This window comes from Erythrolamprus reginae, chromosome 1 (assembly GCF_031021105.1).
Source record: "Erythrolamprus reginae isolate rEryReg1 chromosome 1, rEryReg1.hap1, whole genome shotgun sequence".
Lineage (NCBI taxonomy): Eukaryota > Metazoa > Chordata > Lepidosauria > Squamata > Dipsadidae > Erythrolamprus > Erythrolamprus reginae.
The window spans coordinates 13,447,904-13,474,452 of record NC_091950.1 but is presented as its reverse complement, the minus strand read 5'-3'; the positions used below and the strand labels follow the sequence as shown (position 1 = coordinate 13,474,452).

Here is a 26,549-nt window from a genome sequence, read left to right as displayed (position 1 = left end):
CTGGCTGAGGAATTCTGGGAGTTGAAGTCCACAAGTCTTAAAGTGGCTCAGTTTGAAGGCCTCTGAGGTAAATGATAGGCCAGGATCATGGCTGGCTGAGGAGTTCTGGGAGTTGAAGTCCACAAGTCTTAAAGTGGCCCAGTTTGAAGGCCTCTGAGGTAAATGATAGGCCAGGATCATGGCTGGCTGAGGAATTCTGGGAGTTGAAGTCCACAAGACTTAAAGTGGCCCAGTTTGAAGGCCTCTGAGGTAAATGATAGGCCAGGATCATGGCTGGCTGAGGAATTCTGGGAGTTGAAGTCCACAAGACTTAAAGTGGCCCAGTTTGAAGGCCTCTGAGGTAAATGATAGGCCAGGATCGTGGCTGGCTGAGGAATTCTGGGAGTTGAAATCAGCAAGTCTTAAAGTGGCCAAGTTTGAAGGCCTCTGAGATAAATGATATGCGGGGATCATGGCTGACTGAGGAGTTCTGGGAATTGAAGTCCACTAGTCTTAAAGAGGCCAAATGTGAAGGCCTCTGAAGTAAAGGATATGTGAGGATCATGGCTGGCTGAGGAATTCTGGGAGTTGAAGTCCACAAGACTTAAAGTGGCCCAGTTTGAAGGCCTCTGAGGTAAATGATAGGCCAGGATCATGGCTGGCTGAGGAATTCTGGGAGTTGAAGTCCACAAGACTTAAAGTGGCCCAGTTTGAAGGCCTCTGAGGTAAATGATAGGCCAGGATCGTGGCTGGCTGAGGAATTCTGGGAGTTGAAATCAGCAAGTCTTAAAGTGGCCAAGTTTGAAGGCCTCTGAGATAAATGATATGCGGGGATCATGGCTGACTGAGGAGTTCTGGGAATTGAAGTCCACTAGTCTTAAAGAGGCCAAATGTGAAGGCCTCTGAAGTAAAGGATATGTGAGGATCATGGCTGGCTGAGGAATTCTGGGAGTTGAAGTCCACAAGTCTTAAAGTGGCCAAGTTTGAAGGCCCTTGAGGTAAATAATAGGCCAGGATCATGGCTGGCTGAGGAATTCTAGGAATTGAAGCTTGCGAGTCATAAAAGCTCACAAGGTTGCAGACCATCTCTTGCTCCAAACCATAAGATGGCAGCTATTATTTGATAACAAGATTACTTCCCACCCTGCCACCGGTCCAGCGTGCTGGCTGATGAATTCTGGAAGTTGCTTTCATAAAAATACAAAATTTTCAACTTTGGCCACTTTAAGATGGATGGGCTACAGAGGAATCATTGAGTCTGTCATCGGCACCTGTATAACTGTCTGGTTTGGTTCTGCAACCCAACAAGACAGACACAGACTTCAGAGGAGAATCAGAACTGCAGAAAAAACAATGGCTGCCAACCTGCCTTCCATTGAGGACCTGTAGACTGTACGAATCAAAAAGAGGGCGGGGAAAATATTTACACACATCTCACATTCTGGACACAAATTGCTTCAACTTCTCTATACATAATAATAATAATAATAATAATAATAATAATAATAATAATAATAATAATAATAAATAAAAATAAATAAATATTATTATTACTATTAATTATTATTATTATTATTATTTATTAGATTTTTATGCCTCCCCTCTCCGAAGACACTATAGAATCAAAGCGATGCTATAGAGCACTGCACACCAGAACAACTAGACACATGGACAGTTTTTTTCCAAACGCCATCACTCTGCGATACAAATAATTCTCAGACAGCGTCTGTGCCTAAGGCGGGACTAGAACTCCCCGCCTCCTGGTGATTGGCCCAACATGTCCCCCAGAGAGCTTCCGTGTCTAAGGCAGGACTAGAACTCCCCGCCTCCTGGTGATTGGCCCAAAGGGACGCACCTCTCTTTCATGCCTAAGGCGGGACTAGAACTCTCTGCCTCCTGGTGATTGGCCCAAAGTCCCCCACTTCTCTTTCATGCCTAAGGCGGGGCTACAACTCCCCGCCTCCTGATGATTGGCCCAACATGTCCCCCAGATAGCTTATGTGTCTAAGGCAGGACTAGGACTCGCCGCCTCCTGGTGATTGGCCCAAAGTCCCCCAGATGGCTTTCATGCCTAAGGCGGGACTAGCTCTCCTGGTCTCCCAGTTTCTAGGCTGATGCCTTCACCACTAAACCAAACTTCGTACAGCCTTAGCTGACCTGAGGATCAACCCTTTGGGGACTGCCCCAAAGTGCCCCCTTGTTTCATCCAATCATAGATACAGTTTGTTAAACTTACCCGACTTTGTGGGTTCCCTGGAACGCAGCCAGTTATTCAAAGTTTTGGAGAAGCAAAAAAAAAGAGAGAGAGAGAGAGAGAGATGGTAAAAACATGGAATTAGTCCTTTGCAATGATAAAATCAGAGCTGGGTGTAATAATAATAATAATAATAATAATAATAATAATAATAATAATAATAATAATAGTAGTAGTAGTAGTAGTAGTAGTAGTAGTAGTAGTAGTAGTAATAGTAATTATTATTATTATGTCAATACAACACAGCAAACGAGATCACTATGCTGGATTTTGTATTTCATCACCAGTCGGGCGCTTCCCAAGCACCTAGGACTGCATGATGTAGCGGGGAATTATGTTTGCCGATCCCAGTAAAGCGGCCTTTTGCAATTGACAGATGGAGATTTTGTCAATTCCAATGGTTTTCAAATGTCCGCTGAGATCCTTTGGCATTGCGCCCAGCGTGCCAAGGACCACTGGGACCACTTTCACTGGCTTATGCCAGAGTCGTTGCAGCTCGATTTTTAGATCTTCGTATTTCACTAATTTCTCTAGCTGCTTCTCCTCAATTCTGCTGTCCCCTGGGATTGCGATGTGGATGATCCATACTTTCTTTTTCTCCGCAATCAGGATGTCTGGTGTGTTATGTATTATTATTATTGTTGTTGTTGTTTTGTTGTTGTTTGTTGTTGTTATTGTTGTTATTGTTGTTATTATTATTATCATCATTATCATTATATTATTATTATTATTATTATTATTATTATTATTATTATTATTATTATTATTATTATTATTTAGATTTGTATGCCGCCCCTCTCCGAGGAGGCATGTAACAAAAAAAGATTATATGCGTGCCCACACAGGTGTGGCATTTGTGTGGCATACGCAGAGTTAAAAAGTTACCTGGCGCTGACTGAAAGGCAAAGGCCTAGAAATATTAGATAGTAATAAATAAAAACTTACAGAATGAAAAAAAAATCTAGTTTAGATTCCAGAGGACCGGGGCCCCCACAGGGAAGGCCCTTCCCCTAGGTCTCGCCACGTGACATTGTCTAGTTGATGGGACATGTAGAAGGCCGACTGTGGGACTTCATCGGTCGCTGGGATGGTTGGAGGCAAGAGGTTGACTCTCTGTAAACCGCTTAGCGAGGGCTGTAAAAGCACTGTGAAGCGGTATAAAAGTCTAAACCAGGGGTTTCCAAACTTGGGAACTTTAAGACTTGTGGACTTCAACTCCCAGAATTCTCTAGCCAGCTATGCAAGGAACATGGCTGGCTGAGGAATTCTGGGAGTTGAAGTCCACAAGTCTTAAAGTGGCCCAGTTTGAAGGCCTCTGAGGTAAACGATAGGCCAGGATCATGGCTGGCTGAGGAATTCTGGGAGTTGAAGTCCACAAGTCTTAAAGTTCCCAAGTTTGAAGGCCTCTGAGGTAAATGATAGGCCAGGATCATGGCTGGCTGAGGAATTCTGGGAGTTGAAGTCCACAAGTCTTAAAGTGGCCCAGTTTGAAGGCCTCTGAGGTAAACGATAGGCCAGGATCATGGCTGGCTGAGGAATTCTGGGAGTTGAAGTCCACAAGTCTTAAAGTGGCCCAGTTTGAAGGCCTCTGAGGTAAACGATAGGCCAGGATCATGGCTGGCTGAGGAATTCTGGGAGTTGAAGTCCACAAGTCTTAAAGTTCCCAAATTTGAAGACCTCTGGTCTAAACGCTATGGCTATTGCTATTAAACCCAAATTATGGATGGCTACGGTGAGGCGAAGGCGCCCGGCCATCAAACCCCGCTCGTTGGGCTGGCTCCCACGTTTGGGACGGAGGTTGAAAGAGAAAAAAGCTTTTATTTCCTTCCAGATTCAAGAGGGAGGCTGCCAGAATAGGCCGGGCTGGATGAAGTCCCAGGAGGCATCTGGGCCAAGAAAGCTTTCGCGAAGGGGTTTGCCAAGCAGGTTGGCTTGGATCGGGCCACAGCTGGCCTGCAACACTTTGTGTGTGTGTGTGTGTGTGTGTGTGTGTGTGTGTGTGTGTCTGTGTGTAATACGGTCTCTTTCTCTTCCACAAGGCCTGGATCTGATTCTCCCAAAGCAGGCAGGTTGTAGAAGTCCAGCTGGGCCACTTCCAGACCCCCCACCGATTTCTCTCTCTCTCTCTGCCGTCTCTTGCTCACCAGTCTAGACAAGCACAAACCGGCAGGCAAAACTACACAACCAGCAGCAGAGATTTTATCCAGAAAAAAAACACAGAGCTCTCGGTGTCTTTGAAAGGGGTGTGAATCCTCTGAACTTAGTACAAAGAGGGAGGGAGGGAGAGAGATGAAAGGAAGGAAGGAAGGAAGGAAGGAAAGAAGGAAAGAAGGAAAGAAGGGAGGGAGGGAGGAAAGATGGAAGGGAGGGAGGGAGGGAAGAGGGAAGGAAAGAAGGGAGGGAGGAAAGATGGAAGGGAGGGAGGAAGGAAGGGAGGGAAGAGGGAAGAAAAGAAGGGAGAGGGAGGGAGGAAAGATGGAAGGGAGGAAGGAAGGGAGGGAAGAGGGAAGAAAAGAAGGAAGGGAGGCAGGGAGGGAGGGAGGGAAGAGGGAAGAAAAGAAGGGAGGGAGGGAGGAAAGAAGGGAGGGAGGGAGGAAAGATGGAAGGGAGGGAGGGCGGGAAGAGGGAAGGAAAGAAGGGAGGGAGGGAAGAAAGATGGAAGGGAGGGAAGGAAAGAAGGGAGGGAGGGGAACAGAAACAAAGGGAAGGGGAAGAAGGGAGGGAGTGCGGGAGGGAAGGAAGGAAGGATGGATGGATGGAGGAAGGAAGGGAGGGAGGGAGGGAGGGAAGAGGGAAGGAAAGAAGGGAGGGAGGGAGGAAAGATGGAAGGGAGGGAGGAAGGAAGGGAGGGAAGAGGGAAGAAAAGAAGGGAGAGAGGGAGGGAGGAAAGATGGAAGGGAGGAAGGAAGGGAGGGAAGAGGGAAGAAAAGAAGGAAGGGAGGCAGGGAGGGAGGGAAGAGGGAAGAAAAGAAGGGAGGGAGGGAGGAAAGAAGGGAGGGAGGGAGGAAAGATGGAAGGGAGGGAGGGCGGGAAGAGGGAAGGAAAGAAGGGAGGGAGGGAAGAAAGATGGAAGGGAGGGAGGGAAGAGGGAAGGAAAGAAGGGAGGGAGGGGAACAGAAACAAAGGGAAGGGGAAGAAGGGAGGGAGTGCGGGAGGGAAGGAAGGAAGGATGGATGGATGGATGGAGGAAGGAAGGAAGGGAGGCAGGGAGGGAGGGAAGAGGGAAGGAAAGAAGGGAGGGGGGGAGGAAAGAAGGAAGGGAGGCTGGAAGGGAGGGAGGGAAGAAGGAAGGAAAGAAGGGAGGGAGGGTGGAAGGAAAGAAGGGAGGGGAAGGAAAGAAGGGAGGGAGGGGAACAGAAACAAAGGGAAGGGGAAGAAGGGAGGGAGTGCAGGAGGGAAGGAAGGAAGGAAGGGAGGGAGGGAGGAAGGAGAGATGGGAGATACAGGAATGGAGGAGAGATATAAGAAAGCAAGTAAGGAAGGACTGGACAAAGGAGAGAACAGAAGAGAAGAAGAGTAAGAGGAGAAGGACGGGGAAGAGAAAAGAAAGGAGAGGTAGCAGGTAGAAAAGGGAGGGAGGGAAGGAGGGAGGGAGGGAGGAAATTAGTCTCCAATTCCACTAAAACTACCTAAGTACATTTTTAATTCATTCATTCATTCATTTTATTATTTATGTTTATAGGCCACCCGCTAAGCCAGGACTGAAAGGACTCAGGGTGGATGGGACATAATTTTATTTTATATTTATACACCAAATTTTATTATTTATATTTATCAGCCACCCTCCCCAATAGGACCAAGAGGAGTCCTCTTACCTGGATTCTTTTGGGAGTCCCGCCCAGGATTTTCTGGCTTGGAGCCCAGGGTGCTCTGAGACCCCAACGGCCCCGAGGTGGCCAGAGGACCCGAAGTCCTGGGGGTGCTGACGGCAGCCAAGCTGGAGGCCGGAGACCCGAAACGGTGTGAGGTCAGAGGAAGCGGATGGGACAGATGTTGTAACTGCTGCTGCTGGAAAGGAGAGACGCCCCTTTAGGACAGGCAGTGATAGGCTGTCAAAAATGTTACCGCCACACTGTGGGCGGGGGTTATTTTGTGGGTGTGGTTTGATGGTCATGTGACTGAGTAGGAGTGGCTTGCCAGCCATGTGACCAAATGGGAATGGTTTGACAATCATGTGACTGGGGCAGCTTAAATGTCATGTGACCGGGTGGGAGTGACTTGCCAATCATGTGACCAGGTTGGCTTAAAGGTCAGGTGACCAGGTGGGAGTGGCTTACCAACCAAGATAAGTTTTCAAATAGGCGCTTGGACTCTTTTTCAGTGGATTAAATCCCATTATTTGAATAGCCACCAAAAGGACAAATGAGAGACAGCATAATTGGTGGAGGAGCACAGCAACATTTTAAGGTTTTGTCCTGAACTCAGAAGGTTCAGTATGATAACAGATTAGGCAAGTAGCACAATTTTCTTTAATTGCTATAAAAGTTCAATTCTAGATAATAATAATTAAAGCATTTATGGGTAAAAACAGACTATTTAATTATTTCCTATTTTAAAAGTCATCAAGGATCGTGCTAAGGTATTAGAGAAGGAAGGAAAATTTTAAAAAAACTATTAAGTATTCAATAAATAGTGCATAAACTATCATCCCCACTGTGTCCCCTGCCCTCCCGTGGGGGCATCAGCCCATCACTGAGGACGGGGGTGGCGAATGTGTGCCGAAACTCTGCACATGCACGAGTGCCCACATGCATAATGAAATGCCCCTCCTGCACGTCCCACTCCCTGCACATGGGCACGTGACCCGTAATGGGATGTTACCCCCACAGGGAGGGGGACGACAATGCAGTGGGGTTAGTAAGTTTAAGCAACCTGCATTCCTGCCTTCCATTGAGGACCTGTAGACTGCACGAGTCGAAAAGAGGCTGTGAAAATATTGACTGACCCCTCGGCATCCTGGACATAAACTGTTTCAACTCCTACCCTCAAAACATCGCTACAGAGCTCTGCACATCAAGACAACTAGACACAAGAACAGATTTTTCCCCAAACGCCATCACTCTACTAAACAAATAATTCCCTCAACACTGTCAAACTATTTACTAAGTCTGCACTACTATTGTTACTAGTCTTTTCCTATCGTTCCTATCAACCATTTCCTCCCACATGACTATATGACTGTAACTTGTTGCTTGTATCCTTAAGATCCCTCCTTCCTTCCTTCCTTCCTTCCTTCTTTCTTCTCTTCCCTCCCTCCCTCCATCCATTTTCCTTCCTTCCTCTCTCCCATTTTTCCTTTCTCACTGCTCTGTTTTCCTCCCTCCCTTCCTCCCTTCTTTCCTTCTTCTCTTCCCTTCCCTCCTTCCCTCTCTCCCTGTTTTCCTTCCTCTCTCCCTCCATCCTTTTTTCCTTTCTCACTGTTCTGTTTTCCTCCCTCCCTTCCTCCCTTCTTTCCTTCTTCTCTTCCCTTCCCTTCTTCCCTCTATCCCTCTGTTTTCCTTCATTCATTCTTTCTTTCCTTCCTTCCTTCCTTCCTTCTTCATTTCCCTCCCCCTCTCCCTCCCCCTCTCCCTTCCCTCCCTCCATCCATTTTCCTTCCTTCCTCTTTCCCTTTTTCCTTTCTCACTGCTCTGTTTTCCTCCCTCCCTTCCTCCCTTCTTTCCTTCTTCTCTTCCCTTCCCTTCTTCCCTCTATCCCTCTGTTTTCCTTCCTTCCTTCTTTCTTTCCTTCCTTCCTTCCTTCTTCATTTCCCTCCCCCTCCCCCTCTCCCTCTCCCTTCCCTCCCTCCATCCATTTTCCTTCCTTCCTCTTTCCCTTTTTCCTTTCTCACTGCTCTGTTTTCCTCCCTCCCTTCTTTCCTCTTCCTTTCCCTTCCCTCCTTCCCTTTCTCCCTCTGTTTTCCTTCCTCTCTCCCTCCATCCCTTTTTCCTTTCTCACTGCTCTGTTTTTCTCCCTCCCTCCCCCCTTCTTTCCTTCTTCTCTCCCCTTCCTCTCCTTCCCTCTATCGCTCTGTTTTCCCTCCTTCCTTCCTTCCTTCCTTCCTTCCCTTCCTTCCCCCTGCCTTCCTCCCACCCCCTCTGCCTTCCCTTCCTTTCCTTCCCTTCCCTCCCTCCACTTTGTATCAAATTCAGAGAATTCTGGGAGTTGAAGTCCACCCATCTTAATGCTGCAGGGATTGGGAAACACAGCTATGGTCAATCATTAGTGGAAAAGCCAAGGTCGCGGCTTGGCCCCCGGCCACACTCACTCACCCCAATGATGGTGTTCAGCTCAGTCACGGTCACCAGCTTGGCTCGGTCCATGGCTTCCAAGACCTGGAGTTGATTCTGGGGGCCAAGGAAACTCCGTCAGTCCACTTCAGAAAGGGCTCCCATCAATCATTTTTGCCCCCCCCCCGAACTTGCCCAGGCCCATCCTCTAAAAAGGATGCAAGGGTCTGATTGCCACCAATGAGAAGGGTGGACTGCAGGGCATCCTCAGCTTACAATCGGTCCCCTTTTTTTCCCTTGCCTGCTTTTATTTCCTTATTTTTACCTCCTGTGAGAGAAGTGGACAATCTGGGCACAGATGGCCGTCAGTCGCTTGACAATCTCAGCCTAAGGGAAAAGAGAAAGAAAAAACTTCGAAGCCTCTCTCTGCTCAGATTTCCTCCGTCTGGTATGGGGGGGGTGCGGAGGAAGGGGGGGAGAAGGAAGGAAGGAAAACAGAGGCGGGAGAAAGGAAAAAGGAAGGCGAGTGTAAGGAAGGAAAACAGGGAGGGAGGGAAGCAGGGACAGAGGGAAGGATGGATGGAAGGAAGGAAGGGGAGGGCAGAAGAGAGGGACAGAAAAAGAGAGAAATGAAGAAGGGAGGAAGAAAAAGGAGGGAAGAAGGAGAGGTGAAGGAAGGGAGGGAGGAAGGAAGGAAAACAGAGGCAGGAGAAAGGAAAAAAGGAAAGAGAATGGAAGGAAGGAAAACAGGGAGGGAGGGAAGCAGGGAGGGAGGGAAGGAAGAAAGGAAAAGGAGGGAAGGAGAGAGGGACAGAGGAAGAGAGATGAAGTAGGGAGGGAGGGAGGAAGAAAAAGGAGGGAAGAGGAAGAGGCGAAGGAAGGAAGGAAAACAGAGGCAGGAGAAAGGAAAAAAGGAAGGAGAGTGGAAGGAAAACAGGGAGGGAGGGAAGCAGGGAGAGAGGGAAGGAAGGAAGGAAAAGGAGGGAAGGAGAGAGGGACAGAGGAAGAGAGATGAAGTAGGGAGGGAGGGAGGAAGAAAAAGGAGGGAAGAGGAAGAGGCGAAGGAAGGAAGGAAAACAGAGGCAGGAGAAAGGAAAAAAGGAAGGAGAGTGGAAGGAAGGAAAACAGGGAGGGAGGGAAGCAGGGACAGAGGGAAGGATGGAAGGAAGGAAGGAAGGGGAGGGCAGAAGAGAGGGACAGAAAAAGAGAGATGAAGAAGGGAGGAAGAAAAAGGAGGGAAGAGGGTGAGGCGAAGGAAGGAAGGAAGGAAAACAGAGGCAGGAGAAAGGAAAAAAGGAAGGAGAGTGGAAGGAAGGAAAACGGAGGGAGGGAAGCAGGGAGAGAGGGAAGGAAGGAAGGAAAAGGAGGGAAGGAGAGAGGGGACAGAGGAAGAGAGATGAAGTAGGGAGGGAGGAAGAAAAAGGAGGGAAGAGGAAGAGGCGAAGGAAGGAAGGAAAACAGAGGCAGAGAAAGGAAAAAAGGAAGGCGAGTGGAAGGAAGGAAAACAGGGAGGGAGGGAAGCAGGGACAGAGGGATGGAAGGAAGGAAGGAAGGAAGGGGAGGGCAGAAGAGAGGGACAGAAAAAGAGATGAAGGAGGGAGGAAGAAAAAGGAGGGAAGAGGGAGAGGTGAAGGAAGGGAGGAAGGAAGGAAGGAAAACAGGGAGGGAGGGAAGCAGGGAGAGAGGGAAGGAAGGAAAAGGAGGGAAGGAGAGAGGGACAGAGGAAGAGAGATGAAGTAGGGAGGGAGGGAGGAAGAATAAGGAGGGAAGAGGAAGAGGCGAAGGAAGGAAGGAAAACAGAGGCAGGAGAAAGGAAAAAAGGAAAGAGAGTGGAAGGAAGGAAAACAGGGAGGGAGGGAAAAGCAGGGAGAGAGGGAGGGAAGGAAGGAAGGAAATGGAAGGGAGGGAAGGAGGAAACCACCAATTATTCCCTTCAGAAAGTCCCATTCTTTCACACATTTTGTAAACAACTTGGCTGCTTTCACACAACACTGAAGCTTAGCTTGTGCATGAACGCAGCCTATAAATTTATTTATTGTATCTATTGCCAGCCTGATGCTTCCAAGGAAACCAATGGCAACCTATGACCCTTGGCACCATCCAATTTAACCACGTTTCACCCCCATTACACATGCCTAACGTGGCCAGTTCTGTCTTTACGTATCCTAATCGGAATTTCCTTCCCAAACCCTCTCCTTCGCGTGATTCCCAGGATGACATTACCCAGATGTGGTATCCAGCCCGTTCGGAAGGTTCGAGCAAACCGTTAGTAGTTTCTTACACACCCCGGCGCTATGCCACCCTATTTAGCTACGTTTTCAAGCCACGTGCATGCGTGCAGCCGAAGCATATGCACAGGCCACAGGCATACATGGAAGGTGTACATGCCACGGAAGCGATCATGCGCCACTGGACAAACCAGTAGAGAATTATGAAAATCCCACTTCTGGACATACCTGCCTATGCATTTCCATGTTCAGGCCATAGGACATCTCGTAATACTGAAATTGAAGGAGAAGCATAAGTTAGGCAGGACTTTTAACCCAGAGCTGTCAAATTCCTTCCTTTGGCCCTGATAAACATTAGTTTCCTCTCTTAGCATCCTGGCTCAATTCCTGACATTTGATCGCCAATTGACATGTGCCTATAGTTCAACACAAAACTATACAAGAGGCTCATAGAAACATACCATATTTTTCGGAATACAGTGTTCCCTCGATTTTCGCGGGTTCGAATTTCGCGAAAAGTCTATACCACGGTTTTAAAAAAATATTAATTAAAAAAATACTTCGCGGTTTTTTTCCCTATACCACGGTTTTTCCCACCCGATGACGTCATATGTCATCGCCAAACGTTCGTCTGCTTTTAATAAATATTTTTTAAAATAAACTTTAATAAATAAACATGGTGAGTAATAATCTAAATGGTTGCTAAGGGAATGGGAAATTGCAATTTAGGGGTTTAATGTGTTAAGGGAAGGCTTGTGATACTGTTCATAGCCAAAAATCGTGTATTTACTTCCGCATCTCTACTTCGCGGAAATTCGACTTTCGCAGGCTGTCTCGGAACGCATCCCCCGCGAAAAGCGAGGGAACACTGTATAAGACACACCTTTTTCCTCCCTAAAAGAGGCTGATAAATCAAGTGCATCTTATATTCTGAATGTAGCTTTTTCCCCCAGCCCTAACTAGGTGCTAATGATCTTCCCAGCTCTTACCTTGCAGGTTCTTTCATTGTTACTCTCTGCAAAAAATGTTTTCCAAGCCCTAAGTCTTTGCAGGGTTTTTTTCACTGCTCTAACTTACTCCAAATGTTTCTTTCCAGCCTTAACCAGGCGCTCACAATGTTCCCTGCTCTTACTCACTTGCAAGCTCTTTCATTGTTACTCTCTGTGAAGAATGTTTTCCAAGCCCTAAATTTTTGTAGGGTTTTTTTTCATTGCTTTAATTTGCTCCACATGTTTCTTTCCAGCCCTAACCAGGTTCTAACAATGTTCCCTGCTTTTACCCACTTGCAAGCTCTTTCATTGTTACTCTCGGGGAAGAAGATCAAAAGCAACATGAGAAAATATTATTTTACTGAAAGAGTAGTAGATCCTTGGAACAAACTTCCAGCAGACGTGGTTGGTAAATCCACAGTAACTGAATTTAAACATGCCTGGGATAAACATATATTCATCCTAAGATAAAATACGGGAAATAGTATAAGGGCAGACTACATGGACCATGAGGTCTTCTTCTGCGATCAGTCTTCTATGTTTCTATGTTTCTAAGAATGTTTTCCAAGCCCTAAGTCTTTGTGGGGGTTTTTCACTGCTCTAACTTACTCCAAATGTTTCTTTCCAGCCCTAACCAGGTGCACACAATGTTCCCTGCTCTTACCCACTTGCAAGCTCTTTCATTGTTACTCTCTGCGGAGAATGTTTTCCAAGCCCTAAGTCTTTGTGGGTTTTTTCATTGCTATAACTTGCTGCAAATGTTTATTTCCAGCTCTAACCAGGTGATAACAATGTTCCCTGCTCTTATCCGTTTGCAAGCTCTTTCATTGTTACTCTCTGCGGAGAATGTTTTCCAAGCCCTAAGTCTTTGCAGGGTTTTTTCCATTGCTCTACTTGCTCCGAATGTTTCTTTCCAGGTGCTAATGAGGTTCCCAGCTCTTACTGGCTTGCAAACTCTTTCATTGTTACTCTCTCCAAATAAGGTTTTTTTAAAGTCCTAACCAGGGAATAAAATAATGTGCTGAAGCTGACCAGACTAAGGACGCTAGCCAGACGAATACTTGGTAAGGAGATTCCTTTCCCTATTTTCCTCCCTAAAAACTAAGGTGCGTCTTATACTCCGAAAAATGCGGTATGTACACGGGTGTTTCTCCATGATCTCTTCAGGTCCCTCTATGCATACCGGTCTATTTTTTCCTTTATTTTGTTGTCACTTTTATTCTTTTGGCTTCTTGGAATTTTTCTCACAGATTTGGTGCCCAACGTGGGGACCCCAGAACTTTTTTCGGTATGGGGGAAGGGTAGAAGCCTGGCAGGGCCCTTACTGGATTTTTCCCCCAGTAGAGGGTTCACAACTTGGGCGTCTGCAACTTAGGCGTAGAGGGTCCGCAACTTGGACGTCCTCTTCGATCCACAGCTCACATTAGAGAAACATCTTTCAACTGTGGCGAGGGGGGCGTTTGCCCAGGTTCGCCTGGTGCACTAGTTGCGGCCCTATTTGGATCGGGAGTCACTGCTCACAGTCACTCATGCCCTCATCACCTCGAGGCGCGACTACTGTAACGCTCTCTACATGGGGCTACCTTTGAAGAATGTTCGGAAACTTCAGATCGTGCAGAATGCAGCTGCGAGAGCAATTATGGGCTTCTCTAAGTATGCCCATGTTACCCCAACACTCCGCAGTCTGCATTGGTTGCCAATCAGTTTCCGGTCACAATTCAAAGTGTTGGTTATGACCTATAAAGCCCTTCATGGCATCGGACCAGAATATCTCCGGGACCTTCTTCTGCCGCACGAATCCCAGCGACCGCTTAGGTCCCACAGAGTTGGCCTTGTCCGGGTTCCGTCGACTAAACAATGTCATCTGGTGAGATCCAGGAGAAGAGCCTTCTCTGTGGTGGCTCCGACCCTCTGGAACCAGCTCTCCCCAGAGATTAGGATTGCCCCCACCCTCCTTGCCTTGTGTAAACTCCTTAAAACCCACCTCTGCCGTCAGGCATGCGGGAATTGAAACATCTCCCCCTTGCCCATGTAGTTTTTGTGTATGATTCGATTGTGTGCTTGTTTTTTATATATTGGGGGGGGGGTTTGACTTTTTAACCTAAAACTGTAATTTAGATTGCTAAATATTAGATTTGTTACTATGTACTGTTTTTTACCATTGTTGTGAGCCGCCCCGAGTCTGCGGAGAGGGGCGGCATATAAATCCAATAAATCTAATCTAATCTTTTTATACTCCCTTAGCTTCTTTTCAAACGGAGGGGCCAGGAGAATAAGAGACTTCCTGGGGAAAACATTGCAGCTGCCGTCGAAAGCAAGCATCCTTGGTAAGTTGGCCAAGGGGTCTGATCCTGTAAACAGGGGTGGTGATATGTAGAAATATGAGTGGATACATGTGGGCAGAGTGAGCATATGGGGAAATGTCTCTATATTTGTGCTGAGCTCTTGTGCACTGGAGTTAAAAGACATGTTGGGTGGGGAAACCGTTAAGTGAAGGTGTTTAAAGGTAAGTTTAAATATTGGCGCCCAGCTTGCTTCTTATGTTTCACCTCTGGGTGAACATCTAAGACATAATGAAACAAATAATGCACTTGGGGAAAAGGAATCCTCAATGTGAGTATTGCATTGGCAGTTCTGTATTAGCAAAAACTTCAGAAGAGAAGGATTTAGGGGTAGTGGTTTCTGACAGTCTCAAAATGGGTGACCAGTGTGGTTGGGCAGTAGGAAAAGCAAGTAGGATGCTTGGCTGCATAGCTAGAGGTATAACAAGCAGGAAGAGGGAGATTGTGATCCCCTTATATAGAGTGCTGGTGAGACCACATTTGGAATACTGTGTTCAGTTCTGGAGACCTCACCTACAAAAAGATATTGACAAAATTGAACGGGTCCAAAGACGGGCTACAAGAATGGTGGAAGGTCTTAAGCATAAAACGTATCAGGAAAGACTTAATGAACTCCATCTGTATAGTCTGGAGGACAGAAGGAAAAGGAGGCACATGATCGAAACATTTAAATATGTTAAAGGGTTAAATAAGGTCCAGGGGGGAAGTGCTTTTAATAGGAAAGTGAACACAAGGACAAGGGGACACAATCTGAAGTTAGTTGGGGGAAAGATCAAAAGCAACATGAGAAAATATTATTTTACTGAAAGAGTAGTAGATGCTTGAAACAAACTTCCAGCAGACGTGGTTGGTAAATCCACAGTAACTGAATTTAAACATGCCTGGGATAAACGTATATATCCATCGTAAGATAAAATACAGGAAATAGTATAAGAGCAGACTAGATGGACCATGAGGTCTTTTTCTGCCGTCAGTCTTCTATGTTTCTATGTTTCTAGACTTCGATTATAGCATATGCTAGGAAGGTGATCTGGTTTTTATTGGTTTAGTATTTTATTTATTTATTTTATTTTATTTATTTATTTTGTCCAATACACAATGAGGGTTTTAATGGGTATACATCTATATACACATAGTAAAATACATGATGAAGGTTATAGAGGAGATACTCATAGTAAAATATATCTAAGAAATAATAGAAAAGAAGGTATAGTAATAGAACATATCAATGAAAGAATAGAAGAAGAGATATAGGAATAGAAGAAAGGTATAGGAGATATAGGAGAGCAATAGGACAGGGGACGGAAGGCACTCTAGTGCACTTGTACTCGCCCCTTACTGACCTCTTAGGAATCTGGATAGGTCAAATGTAGATAATCTAAGGGTAAAGTGTTTGGGGTTTGGGGATGATACTATGGAGTTCCACGCTCCGACAACTCAGTTACTGAAGTCATATTTTTTACAGTCAAGTTTGGAGCGGTTAATATTAAGTTTAAATCTGTTGTGTGCTCTTGTGTTGTTGTGGTTGAAGCGAAGTAGTCGCCGACAGGCAGGAGGTTGCAGCATATGATATTGTGGGCAATACTTAAATCATGTTTAAGGCATCTTAGTTCTAGGCTTTATAGGCCCAGGATTGAAAGTCTAGTCCCGTAGGGGTATTCTATTTTGAGTGGAGGAGTGGAGGACTCTTCTGACGAATTATACTTTAAGTACACTTAAAGCGATCGTTGTTCCTAACCTAACAACTTCAATGATTCACTTAATGACTGTGGGCATTAAAGGTCATAAAATGGGGACTAAACATCTCACATAGCAAGATAAACTTCGGGCTCAACCGTCATACGTGAGAAAAATCCCTTTTTTCAGTGCTGTTGTAGCTTCAAACAGTCACTAAATGAACTGTTGTAAGTCAAGAACTACCTGGATTTTGTAAATCCATGACTTGTTAAAAAAAAAGTATTGTGGATATTATTCGTATAATCATAATTATAATCATAAAATTATAATTACAATTATATACTATATTATAATTAGACCATACCGGTATGATGATGATGATGATTATTATTATTATTATTATTAGTAGTAGTAGTAGTAGTAGTAGTAGTAGTATTAGTATTAGTATTATTATTATTATTATTATTATTATTATTATTATTACTACAGTATTACTATTACTATTACTATTACTACTATTACCACTATTATTATTATTATTATTATTATTATTATTATTATTATTATTATTATTATTATTATTGTGTCTTACCATAACATAATGCCTCTGCATCTCTGTTTTTTCTCTTGTTAATTTCTCACATTCCAATTTCAGGCTGCAGGGGGAAAAAAGAGAATATGATTTAGAATCAGAATAGAGGTGGAAGAGTCCTTGGAGGTCTTCTAGTCCAGCCCCCCTTACCAGGGGTTGCCACTCCCGCTGTTACCGGTGCGCTGCGCACACAGCTCTACATCTCTGGCATGCACGTACGTGCGTCCAAGTGAGTTTTTGCTTCTGCGCATTCACAGGAAGCAAAATCTAGCGAGGAGAGCGGGCGAAAGATTTCTGCCATTTTTTTTGCTTCCACCTATGCACAGGAAGCAAAATCTAGAGAGGGGAGCGGGTGCGAGATTTCTGCCGGGTTTTTTTGCTTCCGCACATGCACAGGAAGCAAAATTTAGCGAGGGGAGCGGGCCATTTTTTTTTGCTTACGCGCATGCACAAAAAGCAAAATCTAGAGAGGGGAGCGGGTGCGATATTTCGGCCATTTTTTTTTGCTTCCGCGTATGCACAAAAAGCAAAATCTAGAGAGGGGAGCAGGTGCGAGATTTCGGCCATTTTTTTTTGCTTCCGCGTATGCACAGGAAGCAAAATCTAGAGAGGGGAGCGGGTGCGAGATTTCAGCCTCTTTTTTTTTGCTTCCGCGTATGCACAGGAAGTAAAATCTAGAGAGGGAGCGGGTGCGAGATTTCTGCTGGGTTTTTTTGCTTCCGCCTATGCACAGGAAGCAAAATCTAGTGAGGGGAGCGGGCGCGAGATTTCAGCCTCTTTTTTTTTTGCTTCCGCGTATGCACAAGAAGCAAAATTTAACGAGGGGAGCAGGCAAAAGATTTCTGCCATTTTTTTTTGCTTACGCGCATGCACAAAAAGCAAAATCTAGAGAGGGGAGCGGGTGCGATATTTCGGCCATTTTTTTTTTGCTTACACGCATGCAGAAAAAGCAAAATCTAGTGAGGGGAGCGGGTGCGAGATTTCAGCCTCTTTTTTTTTGCTTCCGCGTATGCACAGGAAGCAAAATCTAGAGAGGGGAGCGGGTGCGAGATTTCTGCCGGGTTTTTTTTTGCTTCCGCCTATGCACAGGAAGCAAAATCTAGTGAGGGGAGCGGGCGCGAGATTTCAGCCTCTTTTTTTTTTGCTTCCGCGTATGCACAAGAAGCAAAATTTAACGAGGGGAGCAGGCAAAAGATTTCTGCCATTTTTTTTTGCTTACGCGCATGCACAAAAAGCAAAATCTAGAGAGGGGAGCGGGTGCGATATTTCGGCCATTTTTTTTTTGCTTACACGCATGCAGAAAAAGCAAAATCTAGTGAGGGGAGCGGGTGCGAGATTTCAGCCTCTTTTTTTTTGCTTCCGCGTATGCACAGGAAGCAAAATCTAGAGAGGGGAGCGGGTGCGAGATTTCTGCCGGGTTTTTTTTGCTTCCGCCTATGCACAGGAAGCAAAATCTAGTGAGGGGAGTGGGCGCGAGATTTCAGCCTTTTTTTTTTTGCTTCCGCGTATGCACAGGAAGCAAAATCTAGTGAGGGGAGCGGGTGCGAGATTTCAGCCTCTTTTTTTTTGCTTACGCGCATGCACAAAAAGCAAAATCTAGAGAGGGGAGCGGGTGCGATATTTCAGCCATTTTTTTTTGCTTCCGCGTATGCACAGGAAGCAAAATCTAGAGAGGGGAGCAGGTGCGAGATTTCGGCCATTTTTTTTTGCTTCCGCGTATGCACAGGAAGCAAAATCTAGAGAGGGGAGCGGGTGCGAGATTTCAGCCTCTTTTTTTTTGCTTCCGCCTATGCACAGGAAGCAAAATCTAGTGAGGGGAGCGGGCGCGAGATTTCAGCCTCTTTTTTTTTTGCTTCCGCGTATGCACAAGAAGCAAAATTTAACGAGGGGAGCAGGCGAAAGATTTCTGCCATTTTTTTTTGCTTACGCGCATGCACAAAAAGCAAAATCTAGAGAGGGGAGCGGGTGCGATATTTCGGCCATTTTTTTTTGCTTACACGCATGCAGAAAAAGCAAAATCTAGTGAGGGGAGCGGGTGCGAGATTTCAGCCTCTTTTTTTTTGCTTCCGCGTATGCACAGGAAGCAAAATCTAGAGAGGGGAGCGGGTGCGAGATTTCTGCCGGGTTTTTTTTGCTTCCGCCTATGCACAGGAAGCAAAATCTAGTGAGGGGAGTGGGCGCGAGATTTCAGCCTTTTTTTTTTTTGCTTCCGCGTATGCACAAGAAGCAAAATTTAGCGAGGGGAGCAGGCAAAAGATTTTGGCCATTTTTTTAAACTTCCAGGCATGCTTAAACAAACCACAGCTTAACATATTGCGCAAATAAGGCTGCATCATGGTTGACCGGGGTGGTGGTGGAATTAAATTATAAGTTTAATACCAATTAAATAATAGAAATTAAATTAAATTATTAAATATCAAATATTGAATTAAATATTAAATATTTAACATCTAATATTCAATTAAATTAAATATTAAATATTTAAAAAACAACTAGCAACCAGGAAAAAGCAATAGAGAGATTTCTGGATTTTTTCAAGGCTGTACAGTATTGTGGGCAGGGGTGGGCTGCTGCCCAGACAGGGGAGTTGCGAAAATGGAGCTCCACCCCAGAGCACCCGATTTGCACTGAAAAATGTTGAAATAAAATGCAGGGCGTCCTGCATAAGCCACGCCCACAGTGTGGAAGTAAAATTTTTGGTAACCCTTCATTGATTGTGGGGTATGCTTCCTCTGGGTGTGGTGGTTCAACTTAGTTATCAGAATTTAAAGAACCTCTCGTCTTCCCCCCCCCCCTTCTTTTCCAAACCTGTTATACTGAGCCTGGAGAAACTGGAATTCTTCCTTAATTCGGTCACAAATCTCCATCACTGAAAGCTTAAACGGAGGCCCGGACTGCAAACAGAACGATGGAATAGTTTTAAGGCAGTGAGAAATACACACACACACACACACACAAAATCATGTGATCAAACTTTGGGCACTTGGGCAACCAGCATATACAGTGGTACATCTACTTACGAACTTAATTCGTTCCGTGACCAAGGTCTTAAGTAGAAAAGTTTGTAAGTAGAAGCAATTTTTTCCCATAGGTGTTCTGCCAAGCTCTATGGTATGAGCCTCCCGAAAATTCAAGGGTAAAAAATTCAGACACACACACACAGTTGAAAAATCAAAAACAATGTTTTTTTATCACAAAAATCAAAAGAAACAAAGCACCCATTTTGTATTGCAAAGAGCACTCTTCCCAAAGACAACCTTGTAGGCTGTAATAACCCCTTAAACCGTCCTTAAGTACTTAGCTAGCAGTTGTGAAGAAACGTCACAGCCCTCTTTCTTCCACGAGGTGGAACACACACACTTTGCTCTGCCGTGGTTTCAAAGTCTTGAAAAATCAACAGAGTCCTGAAATAGCAAGTCACATTCCAAACCAGTATGATCAGATAATCTTCCACAACGGTGAAGCCAGCACGCTGCTATTTTATCAGCAGCTCTAATTACTGGAGCTGCACCCAACCACAGGTGGCCTCTCTTATCTCCTGTAATATGTCTTAAGTTGTTCTCTCCTATGCATAGCTCTACGCATGCGTGGGTCTGTCATACTAAACATGAGCCAACAATGTGCAGCAGCAGCTTAAAAAGCAATACAATCCTAAACTGCATCAACAGGGGAATACACTCCAAGACCAGGGAAGTCTTAATACCACTCTACTACGCCCTGGTCTGACCACACCTGGAGCACTGTGTTCAGTTCTGATCACCACACTTCAAAAGAGACATTGAAACTCTGGAGAAGGTGCAGAAAAGAGCAACCAAGATGATTAAGGGATTGGAAACCAAGACTTACGAAGAGAGACTGAGGGAACTGGGCATGGATAGCCTAGAGAAAAGGAGGGGCAGAGCGGACATGATAGCAGTCTACAAGTATACGAGGGGATGTCACAGAGAGGAGGGGATCACTTTATTCTTCAGGGCACCAGAGGGCCGGACGAGGAACAACGGCTGGAAGCTGACCAAGGAGAGATTCAACATGGAGATAAGGAGGAACTTCCTGACGGTCAGAGTGATCAACCAATGGAACAACCTACCAGCGGATGTTGTGAACTCCAACACTCTGGACATTTTTAAGAGAAGATTGAACTGCCACTTGACTGGTGTACTATAGCAGAGGTCCCCAACCGCCGGTCCGCGGACCGGGCCCGGGCCGTTGGGGCTTTTCAGCCGGTCCGCGGCGCCAGGGCCCCCTCGGCCTTTCCGCACCACCAGCGGCGCTCCCCCCGCCAGCCAGCCAAGCCCCGCGCCCGCCGGAACCGGCTCCTCGCTCTCCCCCCGCCGCCCGCCGCGTTTGCAGGAGGTGGGGAGGGTTGGGCGGCCCGCCAAGGCCAGGAGGGACGCCGCTGCCCCCCCTTCCCTCTCTCCGCCCGCCGCTGCGCCTCCTTGACGCCGAGAGGAAATGCCGGCAAAGGCTTTCCTCAGCGGAGGCCGGCGAAGGTGATATTGAATGTCGGGGGCGCACGGACGGTTGCGCGCGCTCCCTATCTCCCTGCTAGCCCACTCGGAATATTCAAAATAAGAAAAACCTTTGCCGGCGAAGGCTTTTCTTATTTTGAATATTCCGAGTGGGCTAGCAGGGGGATAGGGAGCGCGCGCAACCGCCCGTTCTCCCCCGACATTCAATATCACCTTCACCGGCCCCGCCTCTCCTGCAAACCCCCTTGCTGAGAGCCCGGGGCGAAAGTGCTCTCGCAAAGGTGAGGCGGGCAGGGCGTGCGCGCGTCATCGCTGAGAAGAACGGAGAGAGAACGAGAGTGAGTGAGAGCAACAGACAGCAAGATAGAGAGAAAGTGAGAAAGGGGGAGAGAGAAAGAGATAGCAAGAGAGAGAACAAGAGAGAGAAAGAGCGTGAGAAAGAAAACAAGAAAGAGTGAGAGAGAGAGAAAGCAAAAGAGACAGAAAGAAAACAAGAGAGAGAAAGTGAGAAGAAGAGAGAGAAAGAGGGGGAGAGAGAGAGAAAGAGAGAGGGGGGGAGAGAGAGAAAGAGAGGGAGAGGGAGAAAGAGAGAGGGAGAGGGGGGAGAGATAGCAAGAGAGGGAGAGAGGGAAAGGGGGAGAGAGGGGGGAGAGAAAGAGAGAGGGAGAGAGAGAGGAGATAAAGGAAGAGGAGAGAGAGAACGGAAGAGAAAGAAAGAAAGAGGGATAGAAAGAGAGAGAGAGTGAGAGATGCTCAGTGAGCCTTTCTTTGAAGTTGCCTTTCTTTCTTTCTCTTTCTTGCTTTCTTTCTTGCTCTTTTTCTTTCTCTCTTTTACCTTCCCTTCCTCTATTTCTTCTTTTCTTTCTCCTTCCTACCTTCTTCCCTTACTCTCCCCTTTCATAAGTTTCCTTGCTTCCTTCCTCTGTTCCTGTCCCTTCCCCCTTTCTTTCTTTCTTTCTTTCTTTCCTTCCTTTCCTCCCTCCATTTCTTGCTTTCCTTTTCCTTCCTCCCTTCTTTCCTCCCTCATTCCCTTCTTTCACTCCTTCCTCTCTTACTCTCCCCTTTCTCCCCTTTTGTTCCTGTCCCTTCCCTCTTTCCTTCCTTCCTTCCCACCCTCCGTCCATTCATTCACCCATTCCTCTCTTGATCGCCCCTTTTACGGCGCCGCTGACAGCTAGCCCCCCCCCACACCGGGCCATGGAAAACTGGTCTAGCTTAAAGCCGGTCCCTGGTGCAAAAAAGGTTGGGGACCTCTGTACTATAGGGTTCCTGCATGGGGAGGGGGTTGAACTCGATGGCCTTCATGGTCCCTTTCAACTCTAACAATAAATAAATAAATAAATCTTCCACAACGGCGAAGCCAGCACACTATTTTATCAGCAGCTCTAATTACTGGAGCCCCACCCAACCACAGGTGGCCTCTCTTATCTCCTGTAATATGTCTTAAGTTGTTCTCTCCTATGCATAGCTCTACGCATGCGTGGATCTGTCATATGTTCCTCATCTGAATCCAAAGAAGATAAGGAAGATTGATCTCCTCCTGGGCTGTCAGCCAAGCCCCGATCTTCCATCCCACCCACACTTCCTTCGTCATCGGATAATTCACTAGCTGACTGTGGGGAGCAAAACAGGCCTGTGACGTGTGGATGTTTTCCCCACATCCACCTCCACATTCCATGGGGCAGGAGCTGGGCCAGAGCTAACCACAACAATAGGAATCAATGTAAAAGCAAATAATGCGTGCAAACCCATTAGGAAAGAAATAAAAGCTCAGAATTTGGGTGGGAGGAGGAGGAGGAAGAGGAGGAGGATAGTTGCTGCCGAAGGAAGAAGGTGAGGTGAGGGGAATCCAAAACTTCTGTTCTGCCGGGCTCTCTGATAGGAGTCTCCCGAAAATTCAAGGATACAAATTTCAGACACACACACGTTTGAAAATTCAAAACAATGTTCTTTATCACAAAAGTCAAAATAAACTAAGCACTCTTTTTGTATTGCAAAGAGCACTCTTCCCCCAAACAACCGGGTAGTCTGTACAATTTCCCTTAAGCAGTCATTAAGTACTTAGCCAGCAGCTGTGAAGAAACTTCACACCCCTTCTTCTTCCAACGAAGTGACACACACACACACACACACACACACACGCTGTTCTGCTTTGGTTTCAAAGGCGTGAAAAAGCAACAAAGTCCAGCACACAAGATTCCTGACGAAACTGCAACAGATATTCTTCCACAATGGCCAAACCCACATGCTGCTATTTATAGTAGCAGCCCTAATTACTAGACCCCCACCCAAACACAGGTGGCCTCCCTTATCTCCTGTAATATGTTCTTACTTGGTCTCTTCTATGCATAATTCTGCGCTTGCGTGGGTCCAAAATGTCATCATCTGAATCAATGGAAGATAAGGGAGATTGACTGCCTGGGCTGTGTGCCAAGCCCCCCTCTGCCGAGTCACTCCCACCTTCTTCTTCGTCCAAGGAAACTAAACTCTGAACTGACTCTGTCAGCAATAACACAGGCCTGTGACATGTTGAATTTTCCCCTGCATCCACCTCCCCATTCCCTGGGGCAGAAGCTGGGCCAGAGCCAACCACAACAACTTTAAGGCTTAAAAAAAAAAAAGAATGACTCTGAGGTGGCGAGGAGGAGCACGCGCCTCCCATACACCCGGCACGAGGCTGCCCCCCATGCACTGCGCCAGATAGAGAAACCCAGGGGGGATGGCAGGAAACTGGCCGGGCCTTCGTGCCACTCTCAAATTTCCTGGGAAATTTTTCCGGGCTCGGGTTCTTAAGTAGAAAACAGTTCTTGAGAAGAGGCCAAAAAATCTTGAACACCCAGTTCTTATCTAGAAAAGTTCTTAAGTAGAGGTGTTCTTAGGTAGAGGTACCACTGTATTTGCAATCTCCTTGGATCATATGATCACCGTTTTGTGACTTTCCCCAATAAGCAAAGCAGATAGGGAAAGCTGGATTTGCTTAAAGACCATGTGATTCACTTAACAACCGTTTCGATTTAACAACCGTCCTGCTTTCCAACTGAAATTCTGCTGCCAATTGCAGTTGTAAATCGGGGATTACCTGTCTTCGATATTCTCTTTTTTTCCCAAACTAAATTCTTCACATTGCGTTCGCGACCCAAATGCCAATTTGCCATCCGCATTTCATAGATTTTTGAAAAGAGCTTCAGAAATCCCAGTGCCACTGGCCATGTGCCGAGGGCTTTCCCCCCCACCCCCGGCAAGGCAGAATCCCCCAATTCTCTGCGTAATTGGCAAAAGGTGATTTACTGGAGCTTTTGTACATAGTCGCAGCGGCAAGATTAACTTTTGCACAAAACTGGAAAAATGGAAAATATACCAACAGAACAAATGGTGATTAGAAAAATACTAGAATGCACAAAAATGAATAAAATCACACAACTGCAGAATAAACAGGAGAATGAATATTGTACAGTACAGTGTTCCCTCACTTTTCGCGGGGGATGCGTTCCGAGACCACCCTCGAAAGTCGAATTTCCACGAAGTAGAGATGCGGAAGTAAATTTTGGCTATGAACAGTATCCCAAGCCTTCCCTTAACACTTTAAACCCCTAAATTGCAATTTCCCATTCGCTTAGCAACCATATAGATTATTACTCACCATATTTATTTATTAAAGTTTATGAAAAAAAATATTTATTAAAGGTGGACAAATGTTTGGTGCTGACATATGATGTCATCGGATGGGAAAAACTGTGAAGTAGTTTTTAATTAATATTTTTGAAAAACCGTGGTGTAGACTTTTTGCGAAGTTCGAACCCGCGAAAATCGAGGGAATACTGTATGGGAGAAATTCTACAAATGGATAGAGGAGGAAACAAAAACAAAATAATAACAACAATAATAATAACAACAACAACAACAATAATAATAATAATAACAATAACAATAACAACAATTCCGGCATAAGCCAGTGAAAGTGGTCCCAGTGGTACTTGGCATGCTGGGCGCAGTGCCAAAGGATCTCAGCGGACATTTGAAAACTATCAGAATTGACAAAATCTCCATCTGTCAATTGCAAAAGGCCGCTTTACTGGGATCGGCAAACATAACTCGCTGCTACATCACGCAGCCCTAGGTGCTTGGGAAGCGCCCGACTGGTGATGAAATACGAAATCCAGCATAGTGATCTCATTTGCTGTGTTGTACTGACATAATACTAAATAAATAAATAAATAAATAAATGAATGAATAAGTGAGTGAGTGAGTGAGTGAATGAATGAATGAATGAATGAATTAAAAAAAATGGACACCATAATAATATTTGACATAATAATAATAATAATAATTGACATAATAATAATAATAATTGACATAATAATAATTGACATAATAATAATAATAATAATAATAATAATAATAATAATAATGATTATGATAATGATAATAATGTGAAGTGAAAAAGGGGAAATGTAGAAATGTAAATGTAAAAGCAACTTTTATTTTAAATATGTACCGGTAAATGCTTTTGTAATTTTGTGTATTGTCTATTTTCTGTCTTTGCTTTTGTTTATGTTTTTTATGTTTCAAAAAATCCAATAAAATATCCTCCTGGATAAAAGATTCTTCTAGATCTGGGGTATTAGAATACCCCCCCCCCCCCATTTTTCCTTTTTCAAAGACGCCCTCAGCTGGGGTGGGAAGAGTGTGTATAAGATACCAGGTAATGATAGGCAGGAAATGAAATGAGCCACTGTGACTTTATGAACTGCAGCTGCTTATAAAATGATTGCGGCTGACAGGAATGGCTGCAACCTAAAATTAAGGGAGGTAAAAATCTTTAAAAGGTTTTTTTTTTCCCCCATTGGGTTTGCAAACAGCTTGCAAGCTGGTTTTAAATCCACCTGGAAAAGGGAGAAATAAAAGGCACCCAATGCGATGCACTAAAAACAATATTTTTCAAACTTGGCAACTTTAAGATGGGTAGACTTCAACCCCCAGAATTCCCCAGCCAGCCGTGCGGAGTGGGACTTTAATTGCAGTGACTCTTTTTCTTTTTTAAAAAAAATATACTTTATTAGGTTATATAAAAAAACAGGGAAAGGGGGGATGGGAATACAAAAAAGAAAAGTAGGAGGGGGATGGGGTAAACAGTATTTTTATACAGCAGCTTATATATATTGTTGTATATACATTCCAAATATTTGTCTATATGTAATTATTTTGTATTCAATATTCTTATTTGGATAATCTTATAACTGTAGTATTTAATAGTCCAAGGGTGACGTGGAAAGGAAAAGTAGTTGGAGGTGGGATAGAAAAGAAAAGAAGGAAAGGAAAGAAGGAGAAAGAAAGAAAAGAGAGAAAAAAGAGAGGGGGGGTAGTACCTGCAAGCTAGCAGGTATATGGATTGTGACGACTTAGTTTAATTATGTTTGTTATTTTTGTTAGTTCACTGCCCAGGATTGGGCAAAAAGCCAAGTTTTTATACTTTTTCAGCCAAAACCCCCCCAAAAACTTCCAATAAAGAGACAACAATGATGCTCTGTGAAAACAGAGAACACTTTAGGGCAGGAGTCTCCTGGGGTGACTATAGAAGAGCCCCTATTCCTGATTTTCTACACAACTCTAACAGGATAAAGCCCTACATGGCATCGGACCAGAATACTTACGGGACCGCCTTCTGCCGCATACATCCCAGTGGCCGATTAGGTCCCACAGAGTTGGTCTTCTCCAGGTCCCGTCGACCAAACAATGTCGTCTGGCGGGGCCTCGGGGAAGAGCCTTCTCTGTGGCGGCCCCGGCCCTCTGGAATCAACTCCCCCCGGAGA

At 45.4% G+C, this 26,549-nt stretch overlaps 1 protein-coding gene across 1 annotated transcript in view; it reads right to left on the bottom strand.

Moving 5' to 3' along the window:
• The window catches only part of LOC139158455 (transducin-like enhancer protein 2), a 78,581-nt gene that overhangs the window by 37,786 nt on the left and 14,246 nt on the right, over positions 1-26,549 (bottom strand). Inside the window, exons 2-8 of the mRNA XM_070735798.1 lie at positions 19,079-19,164; positions 16,271-16,334; positions 10,899-10,943; positions 8,768-8,829; positions 8,518-8,559; positions 6,049-6,260; positions 2,216-2,232 (exon numbers count right to left, since the gene is read on the bottom strand). Of these exons, the coding sequence (XP_070591899.1) occupies positions 2,216-2,232; positions 6,049-6,260; positions 8,518-8,559; positions 8,768-8,829; positions 10,899-10,943; positions 16,271-16,334; positions 19,079-19,164 (528 nt within the window). The remainder of the gene's footprint in view (positions 1-2,215; positions 2,233-6,048; positions 6,261-8,517; positions 8,560-8,767; positions 8,830-10,898; positions 10,944-16,270; positions 16,335-19,078; positions 19,165-26,549) is intronic.